General features: G+C 48.7%; 2 protein-coding genes across 2 annotated transcripts in view; one reads left to right on the forward strand and one right to left on the reverse strand.

Annotated features, from left to right (window-relative positions):
- The window catches only part of LOC133346351 (uncharacterized), a 93,379-nt gene extending 86,283 nt beyond the window's left edge, over positions 1 to 7,096 (forward strand). Inside the window, exons 26-30 of the mRNA XM_061557847.1 lie at positions 578 to 743; positions 1,166 to 1,267; positions 1,977 to 2,343; positions 3,260 to 3,376; positions 3,836 to 7,096. Of these exons, the coding sequence (XP_061413831.1) occupies positions 578 to 743; positions 1,166 to 1,267; positions 1,977 to 2,343; positions 3,260 to 3,376; positions 3,836 to 4,032 (949 nt within the window). The 3' untranslated portion in view covers positions 4,033 to 7,096. The remainder of the gene's footprint in view (positions 1 to 577; positions 744 to 1,165; positions 1,268 to 1,976; positions 2,344 to 3,259; positions 3,377 to 3,835) is intronic.
- A 705-nt stretch (positions 7,097 to 7,801) lies between these two features.
- Positions 7,802 to 17,157, reverse strand: STARD5 (StAR related lipid transfer domain containing 5). Its single transcript, XM_061558491.1, has 6 exons — positions 16,988 to 17,157; positions 13,234 to 13,283; positions 12,195 to 12,327; positions 11,614 to 11,731; positions 10,653 to 10,746; positions 7,802 to 9,395 (listed from the first exon to the last, which is right to left on the reverse strand). The coding sequence occupies exons 1-6, from the start codon at positions 17,105 to 17,107 to the stop codon at positions 9,248 to 9,250; spliced, it is 663 nt and encodes a 220-aa protein (XP_061414475.1). The 5' UTR covers positions 17,108 to 17,157; the 3' UTR covers positions 7,802 to 9,247.
- Between the last annotated feature and the right edge of the window lie 379 nt (positions 17,158 to 17,536).

Raw genomic sequence — 17,536 nt, forward strand, 5'->3', positions numbered from 1 at the left:
AACTTTGATGGATATCTCCTGATTTCCCGGGTGCTCCAGTTTCCTGCTACAAGTCAAATGCTCATTCATGGAATTGGCCTAACATCTTGATATAAGATTCTCCTGAAACTCTTTGGTTCTTTCGGTAAAGTCACGTAGGTATAAAAATTAAACAAAATAAAAATAATTATTATGAAAAATAATTATTTAAAAAATATTCTTATTTAAATTTTGCTTCAAATCCTCCTGAAAATAAGTATTGAGACTTATTAAGGCTATAAATGACAATTATTATAATTTACCCCTCAATTGTGTCCTGATTGCACTATCGGCATCGCATCCTGAGACAAAGATTTCATTCAGAACTCTTAACATAGCAGTGCATCCCGTCATGTTAGAGAATGAACCGTGGAAGCGGACACTACAGACTTACCAGCTCAGCGCTCTGACCTCTGAACCACCCGGCCACCTCCAGGGAGCACCGAGTTTTAGGCGAGCGGGGCCCAAAGCGGCGTGGAAGCGTCGTGAGTGTGACGGCAGAACTGAGCCAGATGTGCGCACGTGTGGTGCCCCCCCCCCCCCCACCCTGGCCCCCAAGCCTGGCGGAGCTGAACGAGTCGGCATCGTCGGCGCTGCGGGACGAGGGCGGGCGCGAGCGCTCGCTGTCGAGCAGCTCCACGCTCTCCGTGGCTTCCGTCGCGTCGCTGCTTCCGTCAGCCGAGATCGAGCGACTCGTGGAGGAGTCGCGCTCGCTCGGGGACGAGGTCGGTGCCCACCCCGCTGCTGCTCCCCCATTCGTCTCGACCCCCCCGAGGCCTGCATCCCTTCTAGCAACGCACCCTGCCTGATTTAATTTCCTTAACAATCATCATCACTTCATTTCCGCTGGCACCGCTGGGCCATCCCGCTGTGGTTCAGGAGGCCGTCTGGAATGCTCTTCCTTCCGATAGTAGGAAGCCACCGGTGCTATGCACTTTAAAATCTAAAATCTAGATTGAAAAGTCATTTTTTTAAAACAGTTTATTGCGTTTAGTTTGTTATCCTTCCCCGGCACCTCCGATTAGCACGTTTGGCTACGTACGGTGCGACAGAAGTTCAACATGCGTACGTGCAAACATTTGAGTGTCGCTTCCGAGGCCAAAGACCTTTTGACCCCCCCATCCATCGGCGCGGCGCCGGCGTGCAGGGCCTGGAGGACGTGCGCGTGGTCGTGCTACACAAGGACGAGGGCGTGGGCCTCGGCTTCAGCGTCGCCGGAGGCCGCGACCAGGAGAACGCGGTCGTCACGGTAACATAACGATTGGCACATGCACAACCCCCTTTTGTCAACCTGGACGAGGGTGTCACCAATCAGTGGTTGTTTGACCATACTTCACCATGCCGGTCATTGTGGGTCGGCGATGGCGGGAGGCGCGGACGTGGATGCACATTGCGATAATATACGCTAACCTCTATTGGTCGGCCATCCAAGAATTTTAAACCCGGCTTGGCCTCTGGGATCTGCCAAGAATCTGGTGCATTACGGGTGATTTGGCCACCGTTCTTGTATTCAGCTGTGTCAAAGGAATTCCTGCACCCTAAGTAATATAATAGGGTAACATTTAAGGTATTATTTTTTTAAGGAAATACCTTTTCTCTTTTTCAATATTCTTTTAGGAATTCACATCTGCTATTGTAGTAATAAATACATTTTATTTGCGTGTGCATACACACAAAACACTCAACACATTCGTCAATAACACTGCCTTTAAATTCATATTACATAATAGGCAACGTTGTGAGCAATATCCCTTCTTCACAGCACACATCTCATCTTCATAGCGTGCCTCTCATTTAATATCGATGCCTTTGAAGCTGCACTTGAACTTCAAAGCAGTTCTTTTAAACCCTACAAATAAAAAATATTTAAAAAATTCACGTTCATTCCATTTCGTTATTTTTGCTACTTAACAAAAAAAAATCGAATTGCCATCCTTCGCTCTCTCGCGCGCTCGCAGATTCACCGCGTCTTCTCGCGCGGCGTGGCGGCCCAGGAGGGAACGATCCACCTGGGCGACCGCCTCCTCTCCATCAACGGCCGCTCCCTCAAGGGCGCCAGCCACGACGAGGCACTCTACGCCGTGCGCCAGGCTCGTGTGCCGCGCCAGGTCGTCGTGGTCGTACAGAAGAGTGGCGGTGGCGCTGGTGGCGGTGCGGTGGCCGTGGGACGGCACGCAGACACGCGGGGCGACGGAGCTGTGGGCAGCGCTCATAGCGCGGCAACGGCGGCGGTGGTGGTGACGCCGGTGGTGTCCGTGGCTGGCGAGGCCAACGCCGGCGATGCCGGAGACGATGGCAAGGAAAAGGGCCGGGATGGTGGCGATGGTGCGTGCCTGCAACGCGACTCGTTTTCAAACCGAAACGCTTTTGGCTCTTATCGTGTAGGAACACACATTGTCGCTGTGTCCCGTGCTGTTCCACGCGGGTGTCCAGTTGCATTCATGAGCAACAAAAGACTTGAAAGCAATGGCCAAGAGCATCGTTAATGGCACTGCGCTGACATCACTGTGAAGCTGCTGCCAGATGTTTAAAAACGTCAGTGTGGTGATGTCACTCGGGTGCTTGGCAGATAGCTTGACTGCGGATTTTCTTTTTTTACTCGTAAAGGTTTTCCCCAAATCTCAGTACAAGCGAGACTCATTCATGCGAACAGAAGCGCGTACGCGACGGGAATGAAAACAAAGTTTCACAATGGACTCGTAGGATTTAGCCGGCACGAGTCACGACAGGCTCTTGCAGCGTGCGCTGATGCAATTTAAAACTGACAGGGGCGAGACGGAGGCCATCAGAAAAACCACAAACCGGAGACAGCCGGCGGATTGCAACACGAGTTTTGAGCCGCCCGCTCTGCTCACAACCCTGGGAAAAAAAACAAATATCTTGACCGTGATTTGACTTTTTTTTTCACTAAGCAAAGCCTGAAAATAGCCACGCAGCCCGTGACACTCGGCCTCGGTCTGCAGCTACAAGACAAGAGCTGATTCATAATCGAAGTAAAATGCCAATGTGCGTCGTACACACTCAGGTGGAGGAGGGTGCACGACACGTGAATCATAATATTTCGTCGCAACAGCCGATGTGTGAGAGATAAGAGCTGTTAGTTTTTGCTGTTTTTCCTTTCTATCCTTTATTCAGTGCTCCCCTAATCACTACGCTGACTGGCACGTGCTCGATTCGATCGCATCACCGATTGCTCCGATTTGTGTTGTTTTTTTGCGTCTCATCGGAATCCGGTTCCCAGGGGAGACGGTGACCATGGAGCTCGTGAAGACAGGCGCGGGCCTAGGCTTCAGCCTCGAGGGCGGCCGCGGATCCATCCACGGGGACCGGGAACTCACCGTGAGACGGGTGTTCGCCGGTGAGGAATCCCTCGCTCACTCGCGTACGCTCATGAACGTGCACACACCTGAATTTGATGCAGGCCCACATGTGCGCACACACACACGCTTGAATATATGGCACACACACACCCGATGCACTAATTCACGTGCGAATGAATGCACACACCCAATTACGCACGTTCACAATCACAGCCACACACACACACACCCAAATGCACTCTTAAACGTACTCACGCACTCGCACTCTTGCATACACAAAGACAAGCAAGTCGCTGAACTTAACTTTGGAGCTTTCGTGACTGCAGGAATTATTCTTTACCGAAAGAACCAAAGAATAAGTCGCTCAACATTTGCTATCCAGTCCACCGCGAACGTGCACGCACGCCGCTGGTCCCAGCTCATGCCGATGTCGTGTTTCCCCCGCCGTGTTTCTCCGCCGCCACCGCCCGCCCGCCCTGCCGCGTCGCCGTCTCAAGCGGGCGACGCGAGCGGCGTCCACGCCGGCGACGTCCTCCTCTCCGTGGGGGACCACGACGTCCGCGGCCTCTCGCGTTTCGACGCGTGGAACCTCATCAAGGCCCTGCCCGAGGGCGCGACGGCCGTCACGCTACGCCGGGCCGGCGAGGGCGGCGATGACGACGGCGGCGGTGGCAGCGCGAGGAGCGCCTCTTGAGAAATGGAAAATGTCTTATTGTAATAATAATACGATAAGAAGGCCGATTTTAACTCGTGACGCGCCGCACAGCATTCGCTCACTCTAGAAGTGAGAGAGAGGGAAAGGACTCAGAGGCGCGAGCAGGAACCACAGACAGGTGAGGAGGCAGCAGCCAGGTGGTAAGCCTGCGCCAACAATTGCCCAAGCTCTGCGCTCCTCTAATATATTCAGACGTCTTGAGCCAGTTGATGAGTTTTTTACACGTGGGAGGAAACCGGAGAAAAACCCGCGTGCGCGAGGGGGCCAACGCTCTCTCCCGTACGGAAGGGACGGATGTTTGTTAGTCCACATTTTCATCCAGCAGTATATCGATAGAGGGTTGTAAATTATTTTAACGTGCTTTTAAGTAGCTGAAACAGCTGCCCTTCCCCTCCTCGTCAGCACTTCTTGGCAGAGGTGGGACAAAGTCATTGTTATGCAAGTCCAAGTCGAGTCTCAAGTCATCAAATTCATGACTCGAGTCTGACTCGAGTCCAAGTCACATGACTCGAGTCCACACCTCTGCTTCTTGGTGCTAAAGCACCGCCAATAATGTGGATCTAACGACGGACATGCGTACAATCGAGTGTACCGTCGAGTGTGCAGGCGGTGTAACTGAACCGCTCCCCACCGATCGCACATTTCCCCCTGCCCCCCATTTCATTGCTCGCACCAGTGCCCATACCGACCAGAGGCTCGCAGGAAACGCATTGCATACAACGGTGTACGGATTGTAAGAAAAAAAAATGCGCGATTCTTGCACATGCGTGATTCGATGCGTGTGCCGCGAGCCTAAAGGATTTCACATTCGTCGCCGGAATCGTTGCACCTTTTACGTAACGTCCACCAGAGTTTGAGTCCTTCTCCGCTGCACGTAGTCACCGTAAAGTCGAAAGGTCTCGCCACGCTGCACGCGGCCTCTTGGCAAATGAAGTCACTCGTAATCCCCCGGGGACAAACAACAAGAGCTCAACTCATTCGTCAATAACGCTGCCTGTGAACGGAAAATAATATATTATGGGCGACATTTCAGGCAAATGCCGTTCTTCGACGAATGCGTTCAAGTTTTTTGTTGTTGTTTGTGCTCTTGTGCACAATTGCCAACGCAGCATCACAAGGAAATCGGAATGCATTGGAACTGTGTTGCTGCTTCTCCCCCCGCCGCCGTGTCGCGCACAATGAACGCATGAACGCACGTGTTCACTATCCTACGAGTTGGACGGGCGCTCAATAAAAACAGCGAGTCATGCTTTAAATAAAAAAAACTTTAACGATTTGACGGAAACATTCTTTTTTTATCAGTCTAACTCAGGGTTCAGGATTCTTATTTTCGTTTTTTTTTGCGGCGATTCGTATATTACTGTTTACGTATAAAATACTATCTTTAAGTTACTGCGCACAACATCGCAAAGCCCGCGTCTACGCACACACACATACCTACGAAGATTGAATGGTTCTTAAACAGGGGGCAGCACGAGTCGGGAGAGTTAATAAGAGTGGCGTGAAATTGAACCCTCCAACCCTGCAATTACTGGCACCGATGGTTGGCTCAACAAGGGAAATGCGTCAATGCCACATGGGTGGCGGCAATGCACTGCGCCCCATTTGCGTGACGTTGGGTGGCTTTGGTTTTATAATTTTAACCAGGGCTTAATTTCAACTGGAGCTGTCTGTGGCTGAACGCCAGAAAATATCTCCCCCCCCCCACAACCAAAGGGGAAGTGGGGGGCAGGGGAGCGGGGATTGGGCCATGTCCAGCAAATATTCAATGAGAAATTAAGCCCTGGTTTTAGCTCTCCCATGTTTTCTGGTTTGTACGGCGGGTGCTGTCCAGCACGGTGTCCGATGTTTCGTTCCCTGTGTTTCCGGGAACTTTTTCAGGAACTGAATTGAGCCGCTCACTCTCCCTGGACTATGCGGCGTCGTGTTGGTTTTGGGTTGAGACTTGAGAGCTGTCGATGTCTTGACCTTGTGGCAAGCGCGGTTTCAAGCGTTGGACTTTGTGGAGGGCATTTGTCATTTTTTTTTCTTCCACCTTTAGGCTGCTAGCGTCTCGGATGCGGACCGATGGTAAAAAAAATGGTGAAATAATAGCGGGAATTCATCTTCTTGGTTCTTTCGGTAAAGTCGTGACTTTACCGAAAGAACCAAGAAGATGAATCCCTGCAGTCACGAAAGCTTTAAATCGAAAAATAGCGGGAATTGTTTTTATTTAATATATTTGATTCAACACAGCGGATGAAACGGCAGTGGCCGTTGGCTTAAAAAGTGTGTATTGTAACCTAGGCTTGTGATCGAGAGAAGGATTAGCTCATGGGAGGAAAGAAAAACAATCCTCTATGGTGCTTTCTGCAACTAGTCACCTTGTCGGCCGTGGTCGATCCACTGCTGGATGAAGGCCTCCCCTATGCTACCACTGTCTCCCACGATCCTGCAGTATAATGATCAACCTGGCACCTGCACACGAACCGATTTAATTGCTCCAACCTCCTTCGTAGATGTCCTAGATTTCAAGGCAATAGACACCTCGCATGAGCCGATTGTATCGCTCCATCTCGATGGACGTCCTCCCATTTCAAGCCAAGAGATGCACAAACAGCCTCCTCACTGCCGTGCTGCGTTTTACCCAAGGTGATGTGTGACACCTAACAGTATGGGGCCTGGTGTTATAGCCGTGTGATGTTTTCATACTTTACACAATGACAACAAACCTTGAGGCTGTTTTTATTGTTTAACAGATGTTTATTCTGCTCAACAAACAGCCAAGTATTCTCCATTTAAAAAGCCATTGTGTCTGCTGCCTTAAAAAAAGTGTTTAATTGCACAATATCGTGTGACCTTTCTCCTCGTCACCATTCAATCCTTGACCGAATGTACGCGGAATGTTGTCGCTCCAGCTTAGGAAAATATTTCCACTCTGAACCAAACTACCATTAAGCTGGTGTGAAACGTGCACTCAATTGTATATATGGAGGTGTCATTGTGTTAACGTTATATTTTAATTACAAAGAAACACAAACGCAAACTGCCGGATGTAAAAGAATAAAACCAAAAGTTTTGGTTACCAAAAAAATAATAAAAAAATAAAGATTTTATATTGCTTGGCTGTACATGTGTTTTCCACGTACAGTTTTTTGTGTGTTTTAAAGTGATGCTAGGGAAGGTGAAAACTTTTTTTTTCTGGGTGGGGGGGAGGGGATGGGGGCGGAATTTAAACCAGGCAGTGTGTGACTTGGCAAGCAAGTTTTTAAGAGAATCTGCCGTATAAACTACCACGGCAGAATTCAGGGGTCAGAGCGGGTGGCTGGGTGGGGACGTTTTGCCTTGTAGTTTGTTTTTGTTACCTCTTGTGATCAGCCAAGGCACTGTTTGATCATTTAATGCGGATTGGCTCTAGGGTGGTGAAAGCAATCCACGCGTTCAATAAGCGCCCTGTTTCCGACATCGCCCTTGGAGTGTTTTTACAGTTTGGCCCTTTTTCGCCATCCAATGAATCGACGAGTCGCCATTCGCGATTCAAAGCCAGCACGGATTATTGTTCTTTTCACAGCGGCTGGAGGAAGTCGCATGAAACCCAGTAACGTTCATCATCGGGCCGTGATGTGTCCACTGCTGGATGACGGGTTGCCTGCAAGTATCACCATCGCGCGTTCCTGCGATACGTGCGTAAAAATGGATGCATCTACATCCCCATCCCACCGTTTAACCCGTGGACTTTAAAAAATAAATAAAACTTCAGATGCCCATCAATGTGACAAACATTTAACATTCCAAAATTCACAAGAAGTTTCAATGCATTAAAACACATTCTTTACGGTTATCGCTGCAGGCGGCTGATAATCACTTCTCGGTCACATGACCACAGCGACCTGACGTTAAAACGAACGGCACAATCGTATCAGTTTTGCTAACACCCCCACCCTCCTAACAATGCAAAAATGCATTGTCATTTTTTAAATAAACTTTCTGTTTACATTTTTTCAATTTATAGTATACACATTTAATATGTATTCACAATGATAATAACGAGCAGCAGAAATCTCCAGGAATGTTTAAAAGACCACAACAAAAATATACATCGAGACAAAGTGCTCACTTATTGGGGCACCGTGTATGCATGCGCAAGGAAAAATAGACACGGGCCCAGTGCAAACACATACATCATTGCCCAAGTTTGACAAAAGTAACATCGCATTGCCACATTCATACACAACCTCTTCCACTGGCACATCCGAGCCACGCCAGTGTGGGGCCCTCGCAATACGAGAGGTTTTTTTCCCACTGGAAATTTGCCAAGCCAGAACCAAACCTTAAAACTTTGGCCTCACGTGGCATCTGAAATCTGGCTCAGGCCCATGGTGGGGCCAGATAAGGTGGGGTTAATAGTTCTTACCCTATATTGCTTCGGTCACTACACTTTAACGTGCGAGTCTGACGTGGCGCATGCATTGCTTGTGATGCCCCCAGCACGGCTCAGTTGTGACAGAAAAAACCTGGCACCCTCCTGAGTTGCCCCGGGCTGACTTAGCAAAACCAGACCAGGATCGCTCGGTTGTACAGTGGGGAAAACAATGCCTAACCCTGTACTCAGTAGACCTGCAGTTGCCACACCTTGCAGTGGCCACAGCAGCCATCATCGGTTTCTGGTTGAACCTGGGTTCACTTCTCAATGTAGCCATGCTGTGTCGGGGCGGTGAGTGAATGTTGAAGAACATCGGCACAATTCATGCATAATTAAAACCTAAGCCACCAGTGGCAGTGCGCTCTGCTCCGTTATATACCTTGCACCAGGTTCGAATTATTCAAGTGACTTCAGGTTAAATGTAAACACCGGTGTTTCCACCGGTACCTAATTGATCACACACAGCACATTCATTGCGTAAAGTACGGAACGGACAGCACTGCCATCCCCTAACTCACACTCGCGTCTTGCCACCGCCTTAATGCCCTTGACAATTAATAGCAATCTTCTTCTCATTAAAAGAGCGACAAATCAAAAATGTCACAAATAATGACACGGACAGCACACAGATCTCCATGGTATTGCAATAAAAATATGCAACCGTGCATTTGAGGCCACGCGAAGACATTATTACATTCGGTGGAGGGCCAAAAAAGGGTGAAAAGTGTGGCTGATGGGAGTTGAGACCAACGAGCGGGTGGGTGGCACGGATGAGGATTACAGCGGCGGTCGTCATGGCTTGAGCGTCGTCAGCGCCTTGCTGAGATTGCTGTAGAACTCGGCCATCGTGGATGGGAAGAACGAGTCGACGAGTGACCTGGGCAGGTAGCCACCCAGGTCCGTCTGGAAGAAGGTGACCATCTTCGTCTTGTTGGGCTCCCTGCGGTGAGCAGGGCGGGAAAGCGACATGGGAAGTCGGCGGCGTTAGGTTAGGGACAAGCGGCGATCGCAGGTAATTCGCTTCTTGCATCTCCACTACGTGCTGCTCTCAATAAGATGATGAAGCTTTAACCGATGAACTCGGTTGGTTATTGTCTTTGATAGGGCTTGGACCAGAGCTAGTCGCACACGTAAACTTTCCTGTGAAATGGTGGGTAATATAAGCGGTTCAGACTCTGTATCAAATTAGAAGCTAGGATGAAACGTATTTAAAAGGGCCTCCTAAAAAAGGGGTCACAGCAATCAGAGGCAACAACAGCAGTGCTGAGTGTAATTGGCGAGTCCTTGGAAAGTGATAAAGGAGTTGCCACACATGGAAACGATCAGCCTGATACAGATAAAATGACAGATGTGATGGAGGTAGTTCAAGAAGAAAGCAGCTTCATTTATATCAAGGATATGGTGAAATTTAAAATAGAAGGCTGAAAGGATGAATAGAAACCGAGGAGTGAGTGTGGATGTATACACTCGAGTGAGGAGTGAGTGTGAAATGTGTGGAGTCATTGTGTGTGTTTCATATGGCAGTGGTGTGAGTGCGCATGTGTGGAGCGAGTGTGCGTTTGTATGGAGTGAGTGTGTGTAATCACTCACATGCAGAGTGTTGCACTTGGCAGCAGCCAAAAACCCCCCTAAACTTTTCCAAAAGCCCCCTAAACTCAGCCAAAACCCCCCTAAACTCAGCCAAAACCCCCCTAAACTCAGCCAAAAGCCCCCTAAACTCAGCCAAAACCCCCCTAAACTCAGCCAAAACCCCCCTAAACTCAGCCAAAAGCCCCCTAAACTCAGCCAAAAGCCCCCTTCATATGCGCATCTCCAGTGTCTTCCTCCTCCCACTCCCAGCCCCGCCCACTTCCCACCCCCCTCCTCTATCTATCCTCCCTGGCTCCTCCCCCGTCTCTTACCTATATAGCCCCTTGTTACAGCAGCTCTTTTGCCCACTTCAGCAATTGTTTCTTGCTGTGGTTGTCCCACCTGAAGACGGACGCTTGTGTTGCGCCCGAAACGTCGTGATTTATTATTCTATTTCTATTATTATTTCTATCATTTTATTATTTATTGTTCGTATTTATTTTCACCTACGTGACTTTACCTGAAAAAACCTAAGAGTATGAATCCTTGCAGTCACGAAAGCTTCAAATCTGGAAGTGTGCGTGATGTGTGTGAGTGAGCGCACACGCTAGTGCCCGTGCTGCGTTACCCGGGCACGGGTAGGCACATGCAGCCGCAGGGGTGGTTGAATCCACGGACGTAGCCCGACTGGGGTGGGCACGATTCGTGGACCACATGCGTCGCTGCACAGACACAAAGACGCGTGCGGTGATCGGCTCCATTAAAATATCGCTCCCTTCACATTTCACATGAATATACGGTAAATGTGGAGCTATACTGTGTATCTTGAAATGCAGTCCTGGTAGAATGAGATGCAATAAATGATTGTAACTTTACGGGCACATCCAAAGCTGACTGGGGATGAGTAATTGTAAATTGTAATTGCAACCACAAAGGGTTGCAGTGAAGAGTAGCCACAGCTGTTGCATCTGAAGCGTCCATCTAAAATGTCTTGTCTTGATACTTATTTGTTTCGTTACACGCAGCGATAAAAAATGTGTGTCCCTACTCACCCATTTCATTTCAGTATTTTATAATTATCATTGTGAGGCTGAATTAATTGTAATAATACAAGTGATGTGTTTCACAAATGAAGAAATGTACATTTACATGTCACCAAAATATTTTTACGAAGTGTTGTCATCAATGAGGATTCAGAAGTTCCAGTCTCTTTGTCCCCAGAAACTGAGTTTCAAGTCGTGTTCCCAGGGATTTTGGGATTCCATGAAACGCGAAAGCAAGCGCGCTTATAAACTGTGACACTTGCGCCCCCAAGTGGTTGCATATAAGACCTACAATGTTTGAACAACAAATAAGCATACAATACGTCTTACTTCATATACCTGCACAGGTATCTCCACGTAAAAATATAAAATAATGTCCTACACGACATATCAGCCGCACGGTATGCTGGGAGTGCGCAATTTCAACAGCGTTAATTCCAGACAAGCAGACTCCGCACCAGTTTCGACAAGTGTCCCAATCTCGCCTCCCCAGCGTGTTAGTGGAGTCCAGCATGCACTCGTGAGTGAGTCGCACACGCGTCTCACCGTTGGAGGCGATGGAGCCGTCGTCGTACCGTTTGACGAGCACCACGTCCACAAAGTCACGCGCGGAGATCACGCCCATGGCAGCAGACGAGGTGATGGTGCGACACACGGACAGCTCCTGAGAAACCAAATAATCAGTTCTCGTTCTTCTTCGTTCGTTTGGCACGGAGTTCGTCAGCAACGTTTACACGTCCATGTCGCGGCTGGTGAGCGAGCCGGTGGATGGCTTCAGGAGTAGCCTCATGGTGAATATCTGAACTACTGCCAGTAAGTGATCAAAGTGTGCAGTGGCGGAACTCTGCGGTGTATCAATTTCCAGGTCGCTGGTTTTGACTGGAGTAGGCACCTTGACTAGTAATAGTCACAGCCATGCCGAGAGGAATACTGGATGTGGTGTGCCTGATGCAGAAAATATTTTGTGATTTTCAATCTGCTGAACAGACAGGGCTGAAATTATACCTTGCAAAACAACCCCCACGATCGACACAGCCAGGAGAGAGCTCCACCCAAAAGCAGATTGACAAAGGGGCTCGCCCAGCCGCTGTTGATCTTCTCCGCCGTTGGCCGTCGTGCGAGCGTACCTCGTCCAGCGACTGCAGGATCTGGAAGGCGCGCACGTTGCGATCCCACTTGACACGGAGGCCGTCCGGCGTGGGTTTCACGAACTCCCACAGCGCATTGGGGGCCATCTCCAGTAGACCCTCGCCTTTGTACCTAGCGCCAGAGCGTGCCGAGCACAAGTTTCCGCGATTATTTTGAAGCCCTGGCTTTTCATTTCATCATGTGAGAGGCACGCATAGCACTTACAATTAGCAACATACGTACATAGATATTTGGTGTTTCTACTACATCTGTATATAATTTCGGGGAGTATAGTGTATTCATGACATTTTGAAACTAGATTGAACTCATTTCTTTAGTACTGCTTTTGGTGTTAAGTTTGTCCTTCCACCACACCTCCGATTAGCATGGTTTGGCTACGTACGGTGTGAAAGAAGTCCAACATCCATACAAATGTGATGCTTGTTAAAATTAAAATACAGTACCCTATCAACGCCCACCGTGCACCCTCACTCAATGGAAGGTCTCTTTCTCCTCTGCCTGTCCCTGTGGTCTGGAATTCTCTCCCACCGGCCATCCCATCTTTTGACTCGCTGTCCCCTCTTCAAATCCAGGCTCATGACTTTCTCTTCCCTGCCGATGACCGACTGCTTCTTTCTCTTGTTAACACAACAATCACTCATTTCCCCCATGATGCCCCTGTCCCACTGTTTTGCAGTGTCTCAAGACGAGGTTGCATCTAGACTGGCTATATGAATCCAAAAGGGTATGTTTTAAAACATGAAATCAAATACTAAAAGTGAATTTAGGATATATTCTTTGGGTCTTTCGGCAAAGCCACGTAGATACAAAAAATAATAAAAATAATAACAATATCACGTAATAATAATAGAGTGATATTGTTATTATTTTTATTTATTATCTTTTATTAATTTTCTATCTCCGTGGCTTTACCGAAAGACCCAAAGAATATGAATTCCTGCAGTCACAAAACCTTTAAGTCAAGATTTAATTTAGGATGTGTAGTTTGTGCACGCATGTTGTAGCTTTTCTTCTTACAGGTAGCCAGGAAATTCTGTAGATGCTCTCCACGATATGGTAACAAGTTTCTGTAAATACAAAAAAGAACAAGCAGTAATATATGAATGCCTAAAAGTCTGCTGGGTGGAAACATTCTAACCAGGCAGTTTTATTCCAAACGTCAATTAGGCATATTTACATATTGCTAATTAGCACCATAATTACAACGATTTCCAAGCTATATATCATTCTTAATGAGGCGTCATGGTTGTTCTTTGCATGCTGTGTAATTGTTACGCGTCGTCATTATGTTTATGAAAGAAGATGGAGCTGAAAACTAAACTGCCATTTAGATTAACGTACAGTGCTGTGTGTGATCTTTGTTTTCGAAGTGCCCTTGAGACTAAGGCTGTTGCATAATTGAGCCTTGGCAATCCCCGTAGACGACAGTGTTTGCCATATTTTACAGTAAATTCCATGAGATCTATTAAATTGTTAATCTATCAACACAAGTATGGTTTTCCATTTTGACAGTTTAATTATTGAATACACTAGTGAGTCATCAGTCTCAATTAAAATTTTTTCACGTGGGTCCTACACTGATGGGATAATTAGCCAATTCCATTCATGTGTGTTTATCATGTGGGAGGAAACCCCAGTCACCAGCGACAATCAACAGGGTGTAGGTAGCACACACACACTGAAAGCTCTGCACAGACTGATCCAGCAATCCATTGCTGTGACTGTACTGCCATTGCCGTGATCATCCCACGAGCCAGAGAAACGCAAAGCAACGTCCAACTCTGAAAGCCTAAGGGGCTCTTCACTTACCAAGCGCCACCGCCCCACGTAAAAGTGACTGCAGCCCGGCCTGAACAAGTTAAGCTCAAGGAGGCGCTATGAATAGCTCATTCATTACGCAACACCGGCCTCACACCACGTGCAGTCCCTCATTGGCGGCTGGCAGAGTGGCCTCATGTGACGACACCACGTGCCAGGGCGGAGGCATAGAGCACTGGCTGTAGGCGTAAAAAAGGTATATGAAGCCTCTAAAATTTTAAGGGAAATATCAACGCCGGTCATGAGTTCCTGCCCTTGAACTTACGTGGATTTCCTGTTGATACACCCACGCGCACGTGTGTACCGTACACACAATGCCGCCTACACGTAAATAAGTGGCAGCACACGTGTGTGACTGCTGGACACATTTACATTGATGTAGTCAAGGTACGATTGGATGAGGGCCACCTCTACCCCACGCAATGCGGGCAGAGGAGTTTTGATCTCACCACGCTGCACAAAGCCTATAAATAAAGGCATTTTTCAAATGCACAACATACGCCGTGCAAAAGTGACCATGTTAATTTGGCATTGCATTGATTCGGTATGCTATTTAAATGATTGTCCTTACATTGTCCCAGTGTGATCCCTGTCCGTATTTCCTCGTGGTGACAAAACAAAACAATTGTTAAAGCCGAAACATATTTACTTTCATTAATAATGTAATCTCACATTTTCACTTTTTTTTACAATCTAACCTACAAATTGCATGACTAAGCAACTGGCATCTTGTCATTCTCAAATCCCTATTGTGAGAAGAGACATTTCATGCCAACTATAAAATGGAACGCGTCCATGCGGGCACCCCCAGCGGGGAGATGGAGCGATGATCAGAGGTGGCAGAGCATTTGGGGGGAGGTCTTCAAATTGAGTCGGTGTCACCGTCTCCAGAGGCACCATCGATGCGAGTCGTCGCTCTGACAGCGCCATCTACAGAAGCCAATTCATCTCTGCAAACTCACTGCCATGACAACGTCTTCGGCGAAAAACACTGGAGCGTCGTGGGGTGGAGACAATTCACACGGGTTGGAGACTCGGCGCAGTTCCATTTTTAAATCCTTTATATTAAGTTCGCTTGCTTGTGTGCTTGCTTGCTTACGACCGTGCAAATCTTTCGGTCGTTTTTTAACCTACTTCCCGTGATCCAATCGAGCTGACATTTTGCACACAGACTCGTTGTGCGAGACAATTAATGTTCGTGAAATTTTTTTCCCATAATTTTACACTGTTTAGAGAAAACAAATTCAATATTTAATTACCAATTGCTTAATACTGGCAGACAATCATCTGACCCATAGGTGGCAGCCATCTCAAGCCAGAGGACGAGAGGACTCTAGCCGCCACGCATATAAAGGATTTATAGTGAAAAACTTTGTTTTTACGGGTTATACTTATTGTGGCGTGGGTTCAAAACACGGAAACCGAGGCGAGAAGGGATCTTCAGTTCTGGTGACCTTGCCATCTGCGGCGCTGCACCACGTGTGCACTGAACAATGGACCATATAAACCACGAACCATGCGACCAATGATGTAACCGGCGGCACGAATCTGCGACCTGATCATTTAACTCTCGACTCCAAAATATACCCCTTACAACGAGCACAACAACAACTGGAACCACAACCGACCTTGAACCTAACCCTGAGTCAATGGTGAACCTATAACTTACCCCCCCACTCATCGTGTCGTAACCTACGGGGTAATGTACCTATATACTGCCCACAGACGCAACATTTTCCAAGGGATAAACAACAACAACAACTGTTGTGTCGGCACTTTTAGTCGCTGTGCGTGCTTCGTTCTAGCGTCCTATGCGAGGTCGTCAGGCATGTCGTGTTCCGAAAGCCTTCTTAATGGTTAACGCAACGTGTGTGTGTGTGTGTGCGTGTGTTAATGTGTGGTGGTTGTTGTTGTTAATGTGTGGTTGCACAACAAAACCATGTCCTGTTCGGCCCTCCGATATGACACCCAGGATCCTGGATGCCCGGCTGAATGCGGGATTGTTGATCGAGGTGTCATCATGGCCAAGGCCGTTGTTAGTCATCACGTCTCGCCAACGATTTAAACTCCCCTCGACCACATCCACATACCTCGGGAGCTCGGCTACTAAGGAAGCTGGCAAGTGAACCCTTGACCTCACGTCTAACCCTGTGATCCCTGCACCCTGAAATACGGGACATCTCAACCTTACATCGTGTCCAACCCCTAGACCTGGAGGGAATTAACAGCTGGAAGGCTTCTTCTTCTTCTTCATAATAATAAAGGCTTTTGGGTTCGATCGCGCAATTATAAATGTGTCGCAACCCTCCACCACGTGACACGGCCAATCAGTAAGAAATGTGTCACGTTAACAAAACGCCAATTAGTTATTTCTTCAGCCCACCGGGTGTGTTTCTCATTATTATTATTCGTGACTCCTGTCAAACCTCTCTAGAATTTTACCAATATTCTGCATATGCCACCGCTTCTGGTGTTGGCATTGCCAAATCTTGAGGATGCATTGTGGCGCTGCAGGGCATCTGAGATGATGATGATGACCCATGGTTTGCTGCTCCTGACCCAGCACACAGTAGTAAACCGTGGACACTACTAGTATAAACCCTGGATCAGCTGTCAACTTGATAACTAGACCTTAACCCCACACCAAACCCCCTCCATCCCTGCACCTTGCATCGAGAGAACCGTGACAACTCAAACCCTCCCACCTCAACTTGACAGCTGGCACTTTGACAGATCCCACCTAATAGAGCCTTTGTAACCTTAGACCCTGGACACTGACACCAGACCTAAGCATACACGCTGACCTCCTCCTCCTCATCCTCATCCTCTCGACCCCCATCAACTAATCATCCGATCAGCACGCTTGGCCAGGTACGATGCGAACGAAGTCCAACATACGGCGGAGGTTACGCAGCCCCAGGTCACAAGGGAACCAACGCGGCGCAAAACTCACGTTCGACTTGGCGACTCGCCAGCCGCCGTCGTCCTTGCTGTAGCCCACCAGCTTGTCGGCCACCGAGTCCGCCATGCCCCTGTAGTCGGCGAAGAGAGAGGGGACAGCCGCGGCGCTCATCTTTGCCGGTCGACGCTTGCGGTGTGACAGTCGTAGGGGTGGTGGTGGTGGTGGGGGGGGTCCCTTGCGCGATGACGTCACCGCGCGCGAACACAAGCGACGCGGTGACGTCGTCCGCACCCCGGCGTGGATGACGTCACCGCGCGCGAACACAAGCGACGCGGTGACGTCGACCGCACCCGGGCGTGGATGACGTCACCGCGCGCGAACACAAGCGACGCGGGGACGTCATCCGCATCCCGGCGTGGAAGACGTCACCGCGCGCGAACACAAGCGACGCGGTGACGTCGACCGCACCCGGGCGTGTATGACGTCATCGCGCGCGAACACAAGCGACGCGGTGACGTCGTCCGCACCCGGCGTAGATGACGTCACCGCGCGCGAACACAAGCGATGACGTCAACCGCACCCGGTGTGTGTGACGTCATC

This window comes from Lethenteron reissneri, chromosome 24 (assembly GCF_015708825.2).
Source record: "Lethenteron reissneri isolate LAM-NWPU_2019-01 chromosome 24, ASM1570882v1, whole genome shotgun sequence".
Taxonomy (NCBI): Eukaryota; Metazoa; Chordata; class Hyperoartia; order Petromyzontiformes; family Petromyzontidae; genus Lethenteron; species Lethenteron reissneri.

What these genes read in the sequence shown, in the direction of transcription:
- STARD5 (XM_061558491.1), bottom strand. Translation starts at nt 17,107, where the DNA reads ATGAGCGCCGCGGCTGTCCCCTCTCTCTTCGCCGACTACAGGGGCATG. An exon ending in ACAGAATTTCCTGGCTACCT is followed by an intron (nt 12,328 to 13,233) that starts GTAAGAAGAAAA and finishes CTCTGGCGCTAG; the next exon opens with GTACAAAGGCGAGGGTCTAC. An exon ending in ATGTGCCTACCCGTGCCCGG is followed by an intron (nt 9,396 to 10,652) that starts GTAACGCAGCAC and finishes TGCTCACCGCAG; the next exon opens with GGAGCCCAACAAGACGAAGA.